The sequence below is a fragment of the Bos grunniens genome, chromosome 2, assembly GCF_055505025.1.
Source record: "Bos grunniens cultivar Pamir isolate PY7600 chromosome 2, Bosgru_T2T1.0, whole genome shotgun sequence".
Taxonomy (NCBI): Eukaryota; Metazoa; Chordata; class Mammalia; order Artiodactyla; family Bovidae; genus Bos; species Bos grunniens.
Window position 1 is genome coordinate 7641674 of NC_141166.1, and position 13390 is coordinate 7655063.

The window sequence follows — 13390 nt, forward strand, 5'->3', positions numbered from 1 at the left end:
CATGGAATTTTTCAGGCAAGGATACTGGAGTGGGTTGCCATTTCCTTCTCCGGGGGATCTTCCCGACTCAGGGATCAAACCCAGGTCTTCTGTTTACCATCTGAGCTACTAGGGAAGCCCATCTCAGTGCTGACAACTCTCAGATGTGTATCTCCTGCCTAGTCCTTTGACCTTCAAATAAATATATCTAAATGTCTTTTTGACTTCTCCACTTGAATGCTTCAAAAACCTATAAGATGTAAAAACAGAATTCTTGACTATCCTCCAAACCTGTTCCTGTCTCAGATTTCTCTTCCTAGGAAGGGGCAATGGCATTCTTCTGTTAGGAATCTGGGAACCATTCTTGACCACTCCCCACATGCATTCCATCAACAAATCCTGCTGTCACTACTTATAAAATCCTTCTAGAATCTGCCCACTTCTCCACCAACCACAGCCCCAACCACTTCTCCCCACAACCACCATCGGCTCTTCCATGAACAACTGCCAACTGCCAACAGCCTCCCTGGGTCTTCTCCTGACTCCTCCAATCCAGTCTCCATGCAGCAGCTGATAACGATCTTTCTAAAATACAAGTTGAGGGGGACTTCCCTGGTGGTTCAGTGGCTAAGACTCCTGGCTCCCAATGCAGGAGGGCCCTGGTTCAATCCCTGGTCAGGGAACTAGATCCCACATGCAGCAACTAAGAGCTCACATGCTGCAACTAAGACCCAGGGCAGTCAAATAAATAAACAGATATTAAAAGAAGCAAATATTAAAAAGAAATAAATAAAAAATATAAATTGGGTCATGTTGCTTGCCTGCAAAATAAATAAAATCCAGACTTGCCCCAGGACCTACAACCTTGAAGATCATCTGGCCCTTGCTTCCCAAACTCATCTGGGGTGGCTCTTCCATTTGCCAGGCTATGCTTCTGTTCCTCTGGCCTTCTTTCAGTGTCACAAACACTTTAGGCTCTTTACTAACTCAGATGTTCCCTAAGGTGTTCCCTCCAACTAGAGCACCCTCACCCCATCATTCTCTAGTAATGCTCCTTTTCAGGTTTCTTCTTTTCATTGTTATTCCACGGATATTTTCTGAGCTCCTACTATGGTGCTACGGTCAACACTAGGGATCCAGTGGTGAGGGAGGTTCTTGTCTCACGGAAGTCGAAATCTAGTGAAAAATCAGATTTTAACCAAGTAATTATGCAAAGAAATGTAAAATGTATCTAGGGTGTATGCTGCCAAAGACAGTGACACAGGGCTGTGAGGGACAGCAGAGCCAGAGTAAAGTGGGAAGACAAGTTAGGAGAGCAGCGTGGCATTCCAGGGGAGAGGCGACAGTGACGTGGACCAGGGGCGCGATGGAGAGAAGTGGACAGAGATGCTTAGAAGCTAACACCGATGACCTTTGGTGCTGAGGGACATGGAGCTTCTGGCTTGTGTAACAGAAGAGAGGGAAGGACCTTTCTCCGAAAGGGAAAACTGGAAAGGCTAGCCTGGGGCAGAAGTTGTGACGTGGCTTTGGACACACTGACCAAGTGAAAGGGAAACAGCCATGTGAGCAGCTGGACATGAGGGTCTGGGCTAAAGGTACACTTATGTGAGTCACCTGAAGACAGAAGACTGAACCCATGCGCATGGATGAGATTGCCTGCAGAGATGAGGACCCAGAACCAAACCTCAGGGCAGGCCTAGACAGGGAGGATGAGCCTCCATGACATTCATGACATGTGCAATTACTGACCTGTTTACTGTCTGTCTTTCCCAGAAGACTATAAGCTCAGCAGAGCAGAGACTGTGTCTCTTTTAATGAGCAATGTGTCTACCCAGGGCCTAATGTGGGGCCTGGCATGGAGCAGTTTCCCTGCACCATGTTGGCCACTGTGTCCCTCGGCAGGGACAACCTCATCCAATCCTTAGACAACATGATTGGTCCACTTGTCTCTACTGTCCAGCAAAAAGCCCAAATGCCTAAATGACACTCAAGACCCTCCAAGTCATGCTGCAAGCCTCAGCTCGCCATCTTTTTAATTGTACTACGGCTCAGTTTTCCAAACTGGGGTTCCTCTTCACCTGGATAACCAGAGGCACAAAACAGGATGAACACAGCGCCTCTCCCTGGAGCCTGCGACCCCATAGACGGCAGCCCACCAGGCTCCCCCGTCCCTGGAATTCTCCAGGCAAGAACATTGGAGTGGGTTGCCATTTCCTTCTCCAATGCGTGAAAGTGAAAAGTGAAAGGGAAGTCGCTCGGTCGTGTCCAACTCTTAGCAACCCGACCCCATGGACTACAGCCTACCAGGCTCCTCTATTCATGGAATTTTCCAGGCAAGAGTACTGGAGTGGGGTGCCATTGCCTTCTAAATTGTGCCAAATGGATTGCCATGGACAAGTAGGGTTTGGGTGGGGACTTTCCAGGTCCTGCTCCTCTTCTCTGAGAAATGTCTCCTCCCACAGTGTAGGTCTCTGTGGCTGGGTTTCCCTGCCTGGGTCTATCCCTTCATGACCTCTGCTGATGAAACCAGGGGTGGAGACCCAGCTTCTGGAACCAGTCAAGAGAGTTGGTGGGCGGGGCCACCAACCTACCAGGAACTTGGAAGTGGGACACAAGACTGGCTTGGTTCCCTTTAGAAGCTGGACCAGTGAGGTCATGTGAAGGTGGAGGCTAACGATGCCTGGCCTCCCAGAAGACTGTGTGATGCCCCTGGGGGCCTGGGTGACGAGTGAGCAAAAGCACTGCTCAGAGGTGCAGAAAGAAACAGAGGCCGGAGGCGATGGGAAGGATGAAGCAGCTACTTTTGTTCCTGACGACTTTTCAGCCTCAAGTGGGGCCTTGGTGAGGCCTGGGTAAGGTCTACTGATGCTCAGTACCACAAGGCACCTCTAATTCCTTAAAACAAGTTACCTTCAACATAAACTTAAGAGGCTTTCTGGTTCTTGCAAACAAAAAATATCTCTAAGATTACATCATTTTTACCATTTTTTTAAAAACAAAAATGTTATTATTTGGGTAAAACAAGTATCGACACATGACAAAGCAGAATGTAGAATTCACAAGAATACTGAGAATTAAGAATGAAACCCTTTCTAAAATTAGATTCAAAAACGCTAAAGTTACAAAGGAAAAGATTGATTTGACTCCAAGGAAACTTAAAACTATGCATTATAAGACATGATACTGATTTAGGTAAATATCCCTCTTCACCACCACCCCTTTACTGAGAACACATTTTCTGAGGACAGATACTGGGAAGCACGCACATTTACATAGCAGTTACCTCTGGAGAGAGGACAGGAATCATGAGACATGGTCAGAGGTGACTGTAGCCTTTTCTGTTGTCTTTAAAGTTTTAAATTAAAAATCAGTATGTCTTTTGTTCAATGAAAACTTCATTACATTTCCAAAAACATATACAAAACACAAGCACATTTGTGGTGGACTGATTCATCCAAGACCCACTGTAAGTTCATTGGTAGTTTAACACACATGACATAGCATAAAGTCTTGGCATTGTCACAGTGAAACTTAGTGACCCACTACAAGTCATAGTGGCCTACTTGGTTCCTGAATTGCTTTCTTCCCATCTGTTTCCATATTCATTCACTTGTCCTCTCCACTTAGTAGAGTTCTTCCATCCTTCCAAGCTCATCTGGAAGTGTCACCTCCTCCAGGAAGCTGTCCCTGACTACATCAGTCTCTCTCCCTGCCTTGCTCCACTGGTCTCTTATGGCACTAACCATATCTTTCTCTGTGTACTCTGGATAGACTCCTGGGGTTCCACTTATCAGTCGGCAAACCTGAGCAGCATCTTTATGTTCTTGGTGCCTAGCAGAGAAATAGTATGGAGAACTGACACAGAACAGCCTTAAAGTCAGACAGATCCACTCTGTGACACAGGGCAACTGCCTTAATCTCCCTAGGTCCCTTTTCACCTGTATTACTGTGAATATCAATGTAACAATGGCCCAGGACAGGAAGAAGGTGGTTGATAGAATGAGTATCTGTTTTAATACTCCCTTATGAACAGTTTTAAATTAAAAACAAAAACCTTTACCAACCCAGAGAGGCAAGCAAGGAAGGATTATTAGACCCATCTTAAGGGTAAATAACTGAGGTTCAGAGAAATTACATAGGGACTTTAGAAGGAAAGCGAATAGGACCAAGGGTTAGAACATTTGGGTGGAAATGCTGATTCTTCCACTCCCTAGCTGTGGGTGCTTAGACAAGTCTATAGTACTCTCTGGATATCAGTTTCCCCATATTTTTTTTTTCAGAGTTATTATTTTTTTAATCTTAATTTATTTATTTTTTAATTGAAGGATAATTGTTTTACAGAATGTTGTTGTTTTCTGTCAAACATTGACAAGAATCAGCCATAGGTATACATGTGTCCCCTCCGCATCTTAAATGGGAGTTCCTAGGTGATCTCGACCTTCAAGCGCTTCTCAGCATTGATATTCTTGTTTCCTGTAACCTACCCAGGATGCTTCTTAGCAGGACAGCAAAAAAAGACTGCAAGTCCCAGGGCAGAGCCCTTAGTGATTCCCAGGAAACCAGCTGGAGGACTTGCTTTGAGAATCGGTCAAATTTGGATTCAGCCAAATGGAACTTCAAGCCTGGGGGTCAGTCATGCCCAGAACTGAGACTGGGGAAATGCCAGCATCAAACTGCATGTAAATATAAACACAAACGCAAAGCCAAACAGGAAACCTCAGAAAAGTCCAAAGGTCAGAGTCTAACTTTTGAGGCACTGACATGCTGAAGAGAAAAGCTGAATTTGGATGTCAGAAACCTTTCTGTTGCAAAAATGAACCCTTGCATGCACCAAACTAAAGTCTCAAAGGCAAAAATTTGAGTTTTGTCAGGCCTACACTGGAGCCAAGGCAGAGTCCTGATAGGAGCCTGCGGTGGCCTCCAGATCCATTCTCAGGACTCCCTCCCCCAGGCACACACAAGTGCTTACCCACGCGGAGCTGGGCAAGGCCAGATGCACGGGCATAAATGGGCATTTCTGTCCCTGGAGAAAGGTTCATAGTACAGCCCTTTCTCCAGATCCTGCTCTGATTTAACATTTTAATGAACAACCCCAAGAGGAGTATGAACTGTGAAAGCCCTAAGGATGCTGATCACACTGACCTCTTCCAGGTCACAAAATGAAGACAATCCTCTGGAGGCTCTCTCTCCTCAGGAGGAGGTTCTGGGCAGTTTCCCTGTAAGCCTCCAGTAAAATACATCCTACATTCACAGGTGTTAGGTTCCATGCTACTGGTTCTGCTCAAGGAAAGAAGCCAAAGGTCATCGCTGCTTCAAACAGGTACTGCCCCTCCTCCACTATATATAGCAAAGCATTAGGCTAGGCTGGGGACAACAGAGGATGAGATGCTTGGATGGCATCACCAACTCAATGGACATGAGTTTGAGTAAGCTCTGGGAGTTGGTGATGGACAGGGAAGCCTGGCGTGCTGCAGTCCAAGGGGTTGTAAAGAGTCAGACACCACTGAGACTGAACTGAACTGAACTGTGAAAGACATGAGGACAAAAAGAGACCCATCCCCGTCTAAAGAGGTCTGTCAATTAACCCTATAATCATTTCATTAATCAAAATGCATGCGTTACCTACGTGGCCTCATATAATACCACAGTCCTGTGAGGCAAACATTATTATCCCCATTTTACAGATGCCAAAAGTGCGGACACAAACAGATCAGGTCACATGCCCAAGCTCACACAGCTGGCAAACTGCAGAGCCAGAATTTGAACGCAGGTCCACCACGCTCCCCAAAGAGGATGATCTTTCCACAGTCCTCTATTATCACTACTCTAGGATGAGGGTTCAGACTGCAGGGGAGAGGAGGAAGAGGAGAGATTCCCCAAGACATTGGCCCAGAGTATGAGGACTACTAATCTTTTTATCTGCTACACAGTAGGTGCTCAATATTCTCAGGGTGAAGGATGGAAGGGGAGAGCCACTTCTGAGATCCAAAACGCCACCTAAATTAAGGGCATCTTCTGAAAGGGAGCTGCAAAAACACAGTATTCTCCTTTGGCCCAAAGCCTCAGGGTGTCTGCCCTAGAATATTCCGGCAGAGGAGGCCCAGGAAAGTGCGGTGGGTCTGGAGAAAACGAACGAACTCCTCTGAGCAGGGGAATGGGGTGGGGCAGCCTGCAAAGGCCAAAGGAAAGGCCTGGGACGGCAATGCTGGAAAAGACAAAGAGGAGAGGGGAGGGGAGAGGAGACTGTAAACTCCTGAACAGCCTGGCCAAGGTGAACCCCAGCTCCTGGCGCCTTCTCCTCCGCATTCATTCACACACCAGCCAAATCTCAGAACCAGCAGTCTGCGGGAGAGGGGGCCTCCCTGTTCCCAGGGAGAAGTTTCGTTCCGGACTGTGGCGGGAAGGTAGACTTTCCAGAAAGGGAGTGACTTAGGAGCCGAACTTGTGGGGCTCCAAAGATGAAAACCCAAACAGATGCAGTGAGGCGCTGAGCAAACCCGCAAGCGACCGGGCTGCAGGTCATCAAGAACACTGCGGGTATGTCCCTCGACCTGGTAAGTCTGTCGTCGAGGTGACTGCGAGGCGCCGCAAATGGTTCCTCGCCCCCCGGCCCCAGCCCCAGGCACTCGACGGGGAGGACGCAGATGTTAGAGATGCACTCGGTTCTCAAAGATTTAGAGAAGGGGCAGGTTTCTGGGGCGCGGTAAGGACCATCACTGCTCGGGTCACGCCTGTGAAGGTCAAGGAAAGGCCCTGCCAGGACCCCAGACCCCTCCTACCGCGGCCCTCCTCTCACCTCCTCCCGCGCCAGGGCTGCCCCGCGGCACCGGGGCATCTTGGCGGCGAAGGCGGCAGCCCCGGCCGGGGAGCTGAGGTCCTCTGCCGTGACGGCCAGGAACTCGGCGACGCTGAGCTGCTCGGGCATGGCGGGCGCGAGGTGTGGGCGCCGGGGCTGTCGGAATGGGGCCCGGGGGGCGCTTGCTGCACTGCGCGGGGCTGGCCTCTCCGCAAGCCGCGAGAGCCGTCCGGGACTCGGCGCGCCCCGCCCCCTCCGTGCCGCCCCGCCCCGCCCCCTTCGCCCGGCACAGCCGCGTTCCCCTTCGCGTCCCGGGAGCCCAGACCTTTCCCACCCCGCCCGCTTCTCAGCCCCGCCCACGGCCTTCCAGCCTGTCTCCGCACCTTAGCCGGGACCGCCCGGCCGCGGCCCTCGCCGGGCTCCTAGGCCCCGCCCCTGGCCTCCTGGCCCCTGAGAACCCCGCCCCTGGCTTGCTGCCCCGCCCCCGGCCCATCGGCCCCGCCCCTGGCCTCGCGGCTCCCGAGAGCTCAGCCCCTGGCTCACTGCCCCGCCCCTGGTCCATAGGCCCCGCCCCTGACCTCCCGGCTCTTGAGAGCCCCAGCCCTGGCTCACTGCCCCGCCTCCGGCCCATCGGCCCTCCCCCTGGCCTCCTGGCTCCTGAGAACCCCGCCCCTGGCTCACTGCCCCACCCCCGGCCCATCGACCCCGCCCCCTGGCCTCCCGGCTCCTAAGAGCCCTGCCCCTGGCTCACTGCCCCGCCTCCGGCCCATCGGCCCTCCCCCTGGCCTCCCGGCTTCTGAGAACCCCGCCCCTGGCTCACTGCCCCGCCCCCGACCCGTCGACCCCGCCCCCTGGCCTCCCGGCTCCTAAGAGCCCCGCCCCTGGCTCACTGCCCCACCCCCGGCCCATCGACCCCGCCCCCTGGCCTCCCGGCCCCTAAGAGCCCCGCCCCTGGCTCATTGCCCCGCCCCCGGTCCATCGACCCCGCCCCCTGGCCTCCTTGCTCCTGAGAACCCCGCCCCTGGCTCGCGTCCCCGCCCTTGGCCCCCCAGAGGGCTCCGCGTCCCCTCTCCCTGCCTCTCTGCCGGGTCCTTCGGCCTCCCTTAAAGCTCCTCCGCCCGGCCTCGTTCTCGGCGCGTCTAGGGCTCCGCCCCTTTGTCGGGCCTCTGAACTTAGCCTCGCTCCCAAAGCCCGGGGCCCCATCTCCGCACCCCTCCTGAATGCACCCTGTGTCTTCCTCTCCTGTCTGTTGGTTCCCAGCCCTCACGATATCACCCTTCAGCCTTATCCCCCACCCGGCCCGTCATCTCTCTCTCGAGCCCGGGATCGGAGGGCTCTCGATGCCCTGCCTGCGCCCCGGATAGCCCCACCCCTCCCTTGCCCGGCACACCAGTCTCTGTGCCTCTGCTCGGCCAGGACCGCCCACACCCGCCCCTTGGCTCCGTCCCTAACCGTGGACCGTGCCTCCGGGGTCTGTGTGTCTTCGTGACCTAGCTAGCTGTGATTTAAGGAAAAGTACGTCCATTCTTGGAACCTCAGTTTCGTTCTCTGTAGAATGGGAAGTCTAATGCCACTTAGTTGTGATTTGGGGAGGAGGGAGCCTCACACAATAGGCGCTCAGGAACTGGTTCCCCACCACCCCTTACCCAGCCCTCTCACCCACACCTTCATTCTTTCTGGGCTCAATCTCCTGCCTTTCACCCACTCACCATCCCGACCAGGCTCAAGACTACCATTCCTTCGCACCCACTAAACTCTGCCTCTTGGGAAAGGACGAATATGTTTGGGTGGATGAGGGATGGTGTTCAGGATAAAAATCCACTTAGGTTTAGTTCTGGAGCATGAGGTCCTCTAGAAAATATCAGGAAGCACTGCGCTGAAGAACACTGGCTTTGGAGTCAGATCTCAGTTCCCATCCTGGCACTGCTGTGGACCAAGCTGTATACAGCTGAGTAAATTGCTTGCTTCTCTAAGCTTGAATTTCCCCCCTTTTGAAATGACTTCATGGTATTTCACCCCACTGCCTTATTGAGAAGCTTATCTAGCTAGCCAGCAGTTGCAGCACATGGGCTCAGTAGCTGTGGTGCATGAGCTTCGTTGCTCCATGCTGCATGGAATCCTTTCGGATCAGGGATCAAACCTATGTCCCTTGCATTGGCAGGCAGATCCCCATCCACTGGGCCACCAGGGAAATCCCTCTGGGTGTATCTTAAAGGCTGGACCCCTTGCTCTTCTCACTCCACCCAGGCTTCCTGGACACCTTCATGCAACCCCAACAGCTCTCCTTACACCATTAATGTTGATGTCTTCTATAGTCATTTCCTCTGTAACAAATTACCACGAATTTGGTGGCTTAAAACAACACCTATTTATTCTCTTATAGTCCTGAAGGTCAGAAGTCTGAGGTTTATTGGACTGAAAATCAAGGTATCAGTGGGGCCATACTCCCTCCAAAGGCTCTAGAGGAGAATCTGTTTCCTCATCTTCTGCTTCTAGAACTACATTCCTTGCATTCTTTGGCCTGTGGCAAAGTTCACATCTTAAAGGCCATCTTGCTTCTGTGTCATATTACCTTCTTTTCTGTGGTCAAATTTCCCTTGATCTCCATCTTATAAGCATGTTTATGATTACATTTTTGGCCCATCCAGATGATCTAGGATAATGTCCCCTTCTCAAGATCCTTAAATTAATCACCTCTGCAATATTCCTTTTGCCATAGATTATAACAGGTTCCAAGGATTAGGACCTGGGTATCTTTGGGGGCCATTACTGAGCCTATCACATCTTGCAAGACTCCTTCTCCAGCCTGGAACCTTCTCTGGCTTAAGATCTATGTATATAACCATTTATGGGATGGTTTCATGTGACTATCTCACAGACAGTCTATGTGTCCAAAACTAAACTGGCCAATTTGTACCTTACTCCTTCTCTCCCTGTCTTGGTGGAAGGCACCACTGTGCCCCCTGAAAACCATATTCCCCATCTCCTTCCACCAGCCTTCACTCAATCATTATCACTACTTCCTAAATGTCTCACAAACATGGCCAACTTCTCCATCTCCTGGCCAACACTAGTTCAGATCACACCACCTCTCATCTCCTCACCAGTCTCTCTGCCCCCAGTCTTGCATATCTGGTCAGCTGCTCCCCTCCTTAGAATTCTCCAGTGACCCCCATTGCTCTCTGCGTGAAAGACAAACTTCTTCATGGCTATCTGGTCCTATATGATCTCTTGCTCCTGCCATTTATAGCCTTACCTCTCATCTCTCCTCGCCTGCCATGAACTGAAAAGAAAAGACAGTAGAAATTGAAGTCTCTCAGTCATGTCCAACTCTTTGCGACCCCATGGACTGTAGCCTGCCAGGCTTCTCCATCCATGGGATTTTCCAGGCAAGAATACTGGGTTGCCATTTCCCTCTCCAGGGGATCTTCCTGAGACCCAGGGGTTGAACCAGGGTCTCCCACACTGCAGGCAGACACTTGACCATCTGAGCCACCAGGGAAACCCAGCTTTCTCATTATTCTTCCCATAACATATCCCAACCTCCTTTCAGCTGCTCAGATAAGATGTCAGTTCCTCCAGGAAGCCTTCCCTAATGTTTTTCCTGGGACTCCCACTGGACTTAGTACCCTTTGCCCCAGCACTTCTCACTGAAGGCTGTAGTCACCTATTTGCTGGTCTGGGTCTCTGGCCCATTTATTTATTGAACACTTACTAGGTACTGGGGCTTCCCTCATAGCTCAGTCAGTAAAGAATCTGCCTGCAATGTAGGAGACCCGGGTTCGATTCCTGGGTCAGGAAGATCCCCTGGAGAAGGAAATGGCAAACCGCTGTAATCATCTATTTGCTGGTCTGGGTTTCCGGCCCACTTATTTATTGAGCACTTACTATATGCTCTGGTTTCCCTGGTGGCTCAGATGGTAAAGAGTCTGCCTGCAGTGCGGGAGACCCAGGTTCGATCCCTGGGTCAGAAAGATCCCTTGGAGAAGGAAATGGTAACCCACTGGAAAATCCCATGGATGGAGGAGCCTGGCAAGCTACAGTCCATGGGGCCGCAAAGAGTCGGAGACGACTGAGCAACTTCACTTGCTACTTTCTTTCTACTATGTAGTAGTGACAGAGCCAAGGGCTATACAAGCAATAGCTCACTCAATACCTACAGCAGCCCAAGGAGGTGGGGAACATTCTTCTTCCTGTCTCTGTGTTAGAGATGGAAAAAACCAAGGCTTAGAGGGGTTGCTAATTTGTGTAAAGTCAGAATGAGTGACCCACTTATTTTGGCTTCCCTGGTGGCTCAGAGGGTAAAGTGTCTGCCTGCAATGTGGGAGACCTGGGTTCGATTCCTGGGTTGGGAAGATCCCCTGGAGAAGGAATTGGCAACCCCACTCCAGTACTCTTGCCTGGGAAATTCCATAGACGGAGGAGCCTGGTAGGCTACAGCCCATGGGATTGCAAAAAGGCGATCACGATTGAGCAACTTAACCCTCAGAATGAATGAATAATGTAACCAAGACTGCAACCCAGGTCTGCATGACTCCAGAGCTTTTGCTTTAGTTTTATTATTAATCACCAAAGTATGCTACCTAACTAAAAAATATTGCCTCTTATAAATTAAGTAGATATATATGTTCCATATATTCTCTCCTATAATTAAAACATGACATCCCTCAGAGGCAGAATACAATCATAATACCTTGCTGCTGCTGCTGCTGCTGCTGCTAAGTCGCTTCAGTCATGTCCGACTCTTCGCAACCCCATGGACTGCAGCCCATCAGGCTCCTCCATCCGTGGGATTTTCCAGGCAAGAGTACTGGAGTGGGTTGCCATCGCCTTCTCCGATAATACCTTGCAGGCTAACAAATTCCTCACTATTTTGTAAAGCAACCTCTTCAGTGTCAAATCCTCTACCAGAGACTCAAACCAAGAGACACGTATTTTGAGGGTGGGTCACTTTCGGAAGTACAAGTTCTATTTCAAGACTTTTGGGAGAAAATGAATAATAAATAATAAATAAATTACAGTATTATTTGGAAATAAGATAAACCCAGAGCGATATCAGGGTAGGTTAAACATTTTATTTTGTTTAGGCCAAGCTGCACCGCATGTGGGATCTTCGTTCCCTGACCAGGGATTGAATGTGGGCCCCAGCAGTGAGAGCACTGAATCCTAACCACTGGACTGCCAGGGAACGTTTCAGGAATTTTTAAAGGAAACATGTGCCTTCAAGGAAATTTCCAGTTGCTTCTAGTTGTTTCTCCAGACCGCCCTACATAAACATTCACTTTACTAAGTCTATTTCAAGAGAAGAGTTTGAGATACACTACTTATAAAATCGCTGTTTCTAGGTCCCTGGACCAACCTGTGTAAATTCAGTTCCCTGGAATTCACTTGTTCACTCAATAAACGTTTATCAAGCAGGTGTACTCTTGAGTGAAAAATGAGGAGTGAGAAGGCTTTGAATACAAAGATGGGCAAGATAGGGAGAGATTCTCAGGGAACTTGTACTTAAAAATGCCCTTAAATAGATGTTATGGGAATTAGGAATGGGGAAGGGCAAAGAATCCTTTGGTGTCTGGCTCAGGGAAGCTGGGGAGGCTTCAGAGAAGAAGGGCACCTGATCTGAGCCCTGAAGGATTTGAAGGAGTTGGGACAGAATGAGCAAAGACAGGGAAGAAAGTACAGAAAAGTCCGTTCCCATCAGCCTGGACACGTGCTGCAATACCTCCCATAAGAAAACAGTTCCTCTTGGATTCCAACTTCTCCCTCTAACTGCTGCCCCATTTTTCTGCTCCTCTTTGCAACTGAAGTCATTGAAAAGTCACCACTATATTCACAGTTACGTATCCAATTCCTTTCTTCTGATGTTTTTCTTTTCAATAAAATAATGCTTTGTTTTTATTTAAATATTATGTGAACAGTTCAATTACATTGGAATTTCCCCTAAATTTCTAGGTTTAGGGTAATCTTTAGGTGTTTGTTATTATATCATGCTTTCAAACTGTCGTGTTGGAAGAGACTCTTGAGAGTCCCTTGGACAGCAAGGAAATCAAACTAGTCAATCCTAAAGGAAATCAACCCTGAATATTCATTGGAAGGACTGATGTGGAAGCTGAAGTTCCAATACTTCGACCACCTGTTTCAAAGAGCCAATTCACTGGAAAAGACTCTGATATCGGGAAAGACTGAGGGCAAGAGGAGAAGTGGGCAGCAGAGGATGAAATGGTTGGATGGCATCATCGACTCAATGGACATGAATTTGTGCAAACTCTGGGAGATAGTGAAGGACAGGGAAGCCTGGCGTGCTGCAGTCCACGGGGTCACAAGAGTCAGACACGACTGAGCGACTGAAAAACAACAATCATATCAAGCCCAAGATTATATTTATATTGGATTTATATAGAGGAGAAAAATGTAAGAATTCCAGCATTTGATATACCTAATGCAAAACTCTCTTTTAGATTTATAACTTTTTAAACAGAACTTCTGAAGATAGCTTCTCTTTATCTATATCACCAGTAGTATAGATTAGGAGTAATTGAGCACCAGCCTCACTGGATTGCTGTGCTTGGTTTTGGGTCATGGGCAAATTACCATCTGTCAAGAGGAGACTCCAGC

General features: G+C 49.7%; 1 protein-coding gene across 13 annotated transcripts in view; it reads right to left on the bottom strand.

Moving 5' to 3' along the window:
- The window catches only part of ASAP3 (ArfGAP with SH3 domain, ankyrin repeat and PH domain 3), a 50299-nt gene extending 43098 nt beyond the window's left edge, over positions 1 to 7201 (bottom strand). For 6 of the 13 annotated variants that reach the window (XR_015137381.1, XR_015137378.1, XR_015137372.1 and 3 more), the window contains exon 1: positions 6776 to 7031. Coding sequence is in view for 6 of the 13 variants with exons in the window: in XM_086327880.1 (XP_086184006.1) it covers positions 6776 to 6904 (129 nt within the window). In the remaining 7 variants the exon portion in view is untranslated. Of the gene's footprint in view, positions 1 to 6775; positions 7042 to 7158 lie in introns of those variants that run through there. The other 7 variants (XM_086327918.1, XM_086327909.1, XM_086327869.1 and 4 more) reach the window with 5 other exon arrangements.
- Positions 7202 to 13390: the final 6189 nt, after the last annotated feature.